This window comes from Vigna radiata, chromosome 2, assembly GCF_000741045.1.
Source record: "Vigna radiata var. radiata cultivar VC1973A chromosome 2, Vradiata_ver6, whole genome shotgun sequence".
Lineage (NCBI taxonomy): Eukaryota > Viridiplantae > Streptophyta > Magnoliopsida > Fabales > Fabaceae > Vigna > Vigna radiata.
In genome coordinates, this window is record NC_028352.1 from 9,047,472 (window position 1) to 9,055,588 (window position 8,117).

At 31.7% G+C, this 8,117-nt stretch overlaps 1 protein-coding gene across 1 annotated transcript; it reads right to left on the reverse strand.

Moving 5' to 3' along the window:
- Positions 1-6,503: 6,503 nt before the first annotated feature.
- On the reverse strand, positions 6,504-7,621 carry LOC106755837 (momilactone A synthase). Its single transcript, XM_014638054.2, has 2 exons — positions 7,486-7,621; positions 6,504-7,377 (listed from the first exon to the last, which is right to left on the reverse strand). The coding sequence occupies exons 1-2, from the start codon at positions 7,581-7,583 to the stop codon at positions 6,606-6,608; spliced, it is 870 nt and encodes a 289-aa protein (XP_014493540.2). The 5' UTR covers positions 7,584-7,621; the 3' UTR covers positions 6,504-6,605.
- Positions 7,622-8,117: the final 496 nt, after the last annotated feature.

The following is an 8,117-nucleotide window of genomic DNA, read 5'->3' on the forward strand; positions in this document are numbered from 1 at the left end:
ACACCTCACTCCCCAATTGGTTCATTCATTATTAGATAAGATAAGAAGTTTCAATCAATTATCAACATAGGGATTTTAGTGAGAAGTCCCAACAACACAGCATCTGCTTCTCACCTCACAAAATGAGAAAAAAAGTGTCGGATTTAAATGCAAGATTTCTTTCAAAAATAGAGAAAAGATAAAAGCATATGATTCTTTTCGCAGTAAAAATCGTTTTCTTAACCTCTAATTATCCATCATAATAATTAAAAAATATACTTTTATAATTAAAAAATTGATTTGGATCACTTCCATTAAAGACCCTTGTAAAAAAAGTGAATTGTATCATTTATTTTTTATAGGAAAAGTATATTGTACTGTAGGACCAGACTGCCTTTTTACTCGCCTGTAACACTAGGCACGGCGCGACACCACCAGATGATAAGCTAATCCTGGCAGTACCAGTCAAGCTCTATCTAATATCTTCCGTAAGGACGTTCGTCCACCCCGTTTGGCATTGTGCGGATATTTATCTACCGGCGATAAACTAACCTTATTTATATCATTCCATCACATCTACAAGTACGAGTACTACAAACAGACCATACGGTCAATGGAGCCGGGTCAAGTCAATGAGAGCAAGATTAAGGTAAAATCATAATTAGTGGCATTGGGCGAACATTGGGCCGTGATTAAGATTTTACTAATCAAGGACCCACAGTAAAAATTATAAATAGAGGTCAAAGGTAAGAGGTAGTTGGGTTTTACTTATTGCGCATTTACTTCCACTCTCGTTCCCTTTCTTTCTTTACTGTTTGACTTGCATACTGACTTGAGCGTCGAAAGACATTAGATAGATACCCGACCGGACTTGTGAAGAGGAGAATCGAAGATCAGACCTGGACCTAGCGTGCACGAAGATGAGAGATTCGAACGGATGTCTAAAAGAAATTGTGTAAGTATTGGAGTCGGTCCACTCCATAACCGAAACATATATATTAAGTGGTGACTATCTTCTTTCATGAAAAACATAACAAGTAAATTAGTGTACAAATAATGCAAAGGACAGTTTGCTGTAATGCATAGTTGCCCTAAAAAATTAGGGTGGTGCAAACTCTAAAAAAGTTGTTCTAGCTAGGATCAACAATGGTCTTATATACAAAATAAATAAATAAATAAATAAATGAATATATATATATATATATATATATATATATTGGTATTTTGATAATTAGTATTATAATCGGTATTTTAATAATTTTAACAAAAACGAGATGATTATTAAGACGAATACGAGGATGGGATAAATATATAAAAGTTTATTCTTATCTCCCTATCCAATTATAAAAATTAGATATTATTCACATTTATACTTTTACCCAATCAATTTTCGATTAAAGGTTCAAGTAATATCCATGGAATAAAGTTTTTGTCATTCATAATCTTCTACATGAGTTATATTTAATCCTTATTAAAAGTAAAATAGTTTTTTTTATTGTTTTTCATATCTATTTTACAAAAGAAAAACTTAGAAAGTTAACCGTTATTTTCACTAAAAAAATTACAATGGTATAATTTGTTTTTATTTTCTATCAACTTAATTACAAATTTTACCTTTCATTTCTTTCTTTATATTTATTTAGGGATTAGAGTTTACTATAAAAAAAAAACAAAACAAAAAATCCTCAAATGAGCCTTAAGTTTGAGCCGTCAATGGGCCAAAATTGTCAATTACAAATAATATTTGGATGTTAATCCCTCTACTTCCATCCTTTTCTCCCTCCACTACTCCATTCTACTTTTATCCCTTTTTTCATCTCTTTATTTCTATTATATCCTTAAGTAAAATTTATCTTTTAGGATTAATATTTTTTAATTTCAATCTCCTATTTATGCAACGACACACAAATTCTTTTTTCTCCTGTTTTCCCTTCTCATTGTTCTGTTTCATTGTGCTCTTATTTTTTTTTTTCGAATTCTTTGTCTTCTCTTTTTTTTATTGTGTAGTGCAAAGGTTTTAGGTGAGTGGTGGTGCGAGGAATCTTTGCAATTGTGCCACAATTCAAAGGTCTTCGTGGTGGTTGAAAGTAGAAAAGACTAAGGTGTGTATAGGTACATAATTAACTTAACTTAGATTAAATTAACAGGTAAATCTTTAAAAACATCGGTCTGTCAACATCCGTTTTACCTTAACGGATGTCAAGTAAAACGGATGTCAACATACGTAAGGTAAAAGAGATGTCTTGGACAGATTAAATAGCTGAACCATGATGACTCACTTTCCTCAGCAACTTCAAACTCTGGGAGCAACTTCCCTTCTTCCTCAACTGATCTTTGAAAATCGCAATTCCGAAAAATAAATCAATGAAAAAGAAACTTCATATCCATCTCATAAAGAATAAACAGAGTTAACTTTAAATTCCACAAACAATGATGCAACCATGAGTGTCATAAAACATCAAGATTTTCTAGACTTTTAGGAACACTCCCTTCCCTTCAAAACAACACCCCGAGTTTAAACTGAACGAGTTTTCAAAAGAGTGTCTTGCCTTAAAAACCAAACTAATGAAAAATTGAACCAACCGATAAAATCAAATTAAATGGAGAGGGGGAGACAAAAGCAAATGGAGGGTTGGGTAAAACAGTGACCTTTTTAAATAAGACAGCTTCAAGGAAGAAACTCGTGGCCTCGTCAGGTTCTGGTACGGAGCTATGGGTATCGTCTTTTTTGTCTTTCTTGTGGGCACTCACAATCAAAGATGCTGATTTTCTGGGCTTATTGTGAATAGAAAATGGAATCAAAGAAGAAGTGTGTTACCCAGTTGCGAATATGAGGCATGGGTTGTGGTTGAAATTGAAGCTAACGCAGTTGGTTGTAGTCACGGTGGTTTTCGAAAGCTGAGGGAAGGGATAAGAAGGTGCAAGAGAAAAACCCTGAAGCAGTGACTTTGCGTCCATGGAGAGAGGAGCGAATTAAACACACTTCAATCAAGGCTTCGATGACTTGCTACAATGCTAATACCGAGTGGGGTTCGTTTTGTTTTGGACACATAATCCATACCTGTTTGATTATTTTATTTCATGAATTATGAATTTAATCAAGTTCAACGGAATTTATAAATTGTAAGTTTAACAACGTGTTCGTTTGTGATGATTATGGAAAAGCTCAAATTTACGGGATCACACTGTTCAAAGCATCATCGTTGTATACCATCTATTCTACTTAAGAATAATTTGAAATATGCTCGGAAAAGAGAAAGATCACCTAGCCCTATTCCAGTTCCAGATATGTTTCCTAGAATAGAATAGTGAAGAGTGATGGCCGAGAAGCCACTTCTCCAAGCTTGGATTTAACCACATGTTTGATTTTCTTTTCTTCAATTATTATTATATATTAATATTAAAATATAATATTTATCTTATTTCAGAGATGCACGACTTGTTTTCAATAAATAATAAAACTAATTTGTTTAATTTTTGTTAAGATATCATTGATCTTAATTAAGTTTTTATTATTTTTAGGTTTGAAAAGTTATTTTTTTAGAATTTTTTAAATTATTTTATAATATATATATATATATATATATATATATATATATATATATATATATATTTATCGGAACAAAAATATATATGTTATATAATTAAGAATGTTAATTGTTTATTATTTNTGAAATCTTTAACATGTATTAAAACGGGACCACAATAAACATTTTTAAACCAATACGAGGACCACAATGAACATTTTTAAACCAATATGAGGACTAAAACGAATTTTATTTGTACAAGTCATCAAATATTTGCCAGCTGACAGCTCTGCCGTTAGCAGAATTAACGCCGTTAGCAAAAAGGACTAACTTGAACAGTTTTTGCAAAAAGTAGGACCTTATTGAACTTTTTAAAAAAGGAAGGACCACTTTGAACAAACCCTTCTAAAAGAGGGACCAAAATAGGTATTAAACCTATCTTTAATAATTACTTTTAACAATTTTTTTACAATTTATGTGATTGACAGTTTATGATTGATACGTTTTAAATATACGAATTAATAAAATAATATTACAGAGTCTGTTATGAAAAAATTGTTAAAAGAAGTTATTATAATATCATGATCCTAAATTTAGGGTAAAAGTAAAAATGAGTATGAATAAGAGGTTCTTTCAAATCTCCTAATTAAAGAAAACATATTTACTATTATTATCTTTCAAATTATAAAACAACTTTAAATAAATCAGTTCTCTAATATAATCGAATTTTTAATTTAAACATTTGATTTTTTTTCTAAATTAAATATATAATAAATTAAACATTATGATTAGTTCCTTGATTTGATTTTTCTATTTTACTTTTAACTTATATAATATGATTTAGAGGGTAGAAATCATGTGTTAATTCATTTTTATTATTTATATTAATAGTATATATCATTATAAGATACAAAACATATTTATTCCTTTGTTAAAAAATAACTAAAAGATAAAAATGAACTTTATAAATATTTTAAAGAACTAAAGAAGCATATCTAATATTAAAAATACAATATAAATAATAAATATGTTTTAGAAAATTAAACTAAAATTGTATCTTTTTATGTATTTAATTTAAAAAATAATATTGTATTTTTTTCAAGCTCAGTTTATATTACAATTAAACTAAAGAAGCATTTTCTAAACGATTATCTTTTTATATCTTTAAAAGTACAATATTACTTTTTTTCAAGCTCATTTTAGAGGAAAATGTACCTATAGGATGCCACTTATTAAAGGGTGAATGCTTGCGTACAAAACTCAATTACACAATACTATATAATATCTAAAAACAATAATAATAAAATTTTAAAACTCAAATTATAAAAAGAAAAACTAAAATAATTAATATAAAAACAAGTAATTTATATAAATTTTTTAATTTCTTAAACCTTAAAATTCTTATACATGGTTTTATGCATTCCCATGTGACACCTCACTCCCCAATTGGTTCATTCATTATTAGATAAGATAAGAAGTTTCAATCAATTATCAACATAGGGATTTTAGTGAGAAGTCCCAACAACACAGCATCTGCTTCTCACCTCACAAAATGAGAAAAAAAGTGTCGGATTTAAATGCAAGATTTCTTTCAAAAATAGAGAAAAGATAAAAGCATATGATTCTTTTCGCAGTAAAAATCGTTTTCTTAACCTCTAATTATCCATCATAATAATTAAAAAATATACTTTTATAATTAAAAAATTGATTTGGATCACTTCCATTAAAGACCCTTGTAAAAAAAGTGAATTGTATCATTTATTTTTTATAGGAAAAGTATATTGTACTGTAGGACCAGACTGCCTTTTTACTCGCCTGTAACACTAGGCACGGCGCGACACCACCAGATGATAAGCTAATCCTGGCAGTACCAGTCAAGCTCTATCTAATATCTTCCGTAAGGACGTTCGTCCACCCCGTTTGGCATTGTGCGGATATTTATCTACCGGCGATAAACTAACCTTATTTATATCATTCCATCACATCTACAAGTACGAGTACTACAAACAGACCATACGGTCAATGGAGCCGGGTCAAGTCAATGAGAGCAAGATTAAGGTAAAATCATAATTAGTGGCATTGGGCGAACATTGGGCCGTGATTAAGATTTTACTAATCAAGGACCCACAGTAAAAATTATAAATAGAGGTCAAAGGTAAGAGGTAGTTGGGTTTTACTTATTGCGCATTTACTTCCACTCTCGTTCCCTTTCTTTCTTTACTGTTTGACTTGCATACTGACTTGAGCGTCGAAAGACATTAGATAGATACCCGACCGGACTTGTGAAGAGGAGAATCGAAGATCAGACCTGGACCTAGCGTGCACGAAGATGAGAGATTCGAACGGATGTCTAAAAGAAATTGTGTAAGTATTGGAGTCGGTCCACTCCATAACCGAAACATATATATTAAGTGGTGACTATCTTCTTTCATGAAAAACATAACAAGTAAATTAGTGTACAAATAATGCAAAGGACAGTTTGCTGTAATGCATAGTTGCCCTAAAAAATTAGGGTGGTGCAAACTCTAAAAAAGTTGTTCTAGCTAGGATCAACAATGGTCTTATATACAAAATAAATAAATAAATAAATAAATGAATATATATATATATATATATATATATATATATATATATATATATATATATATATATTATTCTATTCTTTTTCCGGACTTGAAATAAAATAAGAAGGAGCGAAATGCGAAACGGAGAGATGTGTGGGATCTCGCCAGAGATACCTACCAGTTGATGCAGCACGGTGTTTGAGGGTGGAAAAAACTGGAAAATGTCCCATGCAGTTTAAATCTAAGGACTAAATAAATATTAAAGACAAATTACATACACAATTTTCTTAGGAATTCATTTTCTTAGTGTACTTCGGGTTGAAGATGATATTAGTTCCTTAAGTAAATTTTACTCATACAAAAAAATAATAATTTTCACGTAACCTATCTTCGTTTTTTGCACACAAATGAGCAAAATGGCTAGATTATAGAGTGAGGATTACAATACCACTTCACATATATATACTGGCAGCTGCAGTTTCTGAACTGATCGCCAACCCAAAACAAGATCAACTATTTAAAGATACAACATATGTTACACAGATTTCTCAAACATAGGAAATCCTACATTTGAATTGGTCAATCCTCCGTCTAACACAAGATTGAGAGCACTGACATACTTAGACTCATCACCTGCCAAGTAAAGAGCAGCTTCAGCCACATCGTTAGGCACAAGATAAGAACCTTTTAGGTTGGAATAAGCCTCACGAACTCCTTCTTCATCAAGATTGAAATACTTTCTTAACAACGGTGTGGCAACCGCAAAAGGAGACACGCAGTTCACCCTAATACCGAATTGTCCAAGCTCCACCGCAGTGTTTTTCATCAGTCCCACGAGACCATGCTTTGAACTAGTGTAGGCATGTGTAGCACCTCCACCAATGCATCCTGCAACACTAGCTGTGTTAATTATGCAACCCCTTTTAGCAGGAATCATCACTCTTGCAGCGTGCTTTGTTCCCAGAAATGGACCAACCAAGTTCACACTTATCACTCTCTCAAAATCAGATTTTGTGTTNTCCAGTATGCTTCTTTTGAACTCGTCACCTGTACCTGCGTTATTAAACATNATGTCCAGCTTCCCGTACTTTGAAACAGCTACGTTGACACAGTTTTCAACGTCTTCTTCCTTTGTAACGTCACAATGAACATATAGAGCTGATTCCAACTCATTNCAGAGAGAAAGACCCAAATCGTCTTGAATATCAGCTATCACCACATGAGCTCCATGCTTAGAGAAGAGTCTTGCAGTGGCCTCACCTATTCCGCTGGCACCACCAGTTATAATCGCCACTTTTCCCTCAAGCCTGCATGTGATGTTATGTTATAAAGCTAATCATTCTCTGTTAATTTTCGGAAAATTAAGGTTGTAGAAAGAAACATATACATTACAATATTTCTTGGTGTTAGATTACCTTTTAACAGCAGCTGAGACCACGGAAGCATTGGCCATGAGTAAGCTTTTGGGATATATATAAAACCTGGAAAAGGTGTGAAGCAAGAATGCTTTCATATGAAGTAGCTCCGGTCTTACATATACTACCTCCCGTGCAAGAATAATATCATGGAACATACTTGTCTAACCATAAAAAATATATATTTATTTCTGTTTAAACAAATTATCGATTTTGTTACTACTTTTATATTACTGATAGAAAATCATCATTTTCTCACTTTTTTTTATACTTCATTAATAATGATATATCCTTTTAAATATAGATATATTGCAATATCATAATCATTATATATAGAAGGCCGTAAATCTTTCTACTAAAATATTGAAAATTTAAAATAGACAACAATACAAAAGGTTACAATACACCCATAGCATTATAATAATCTCTTATTATTATTCTCCCCGTACATAAGGAGATAATGTATCTTTAAGGTTTAATACCTATTTTGGTCCCTCTTTTTGGGGGGTTTGTTCGAAGTGGTCCTCCCTTTTTTAAAAAGTTCAATAAGGTCCTATTTTTTGCAAAAACTGTGCAAGTTAGTCCTTTTTGCTAACGGCGTTAATTCTGCTAACGGCAGAGCTGCCAACTGG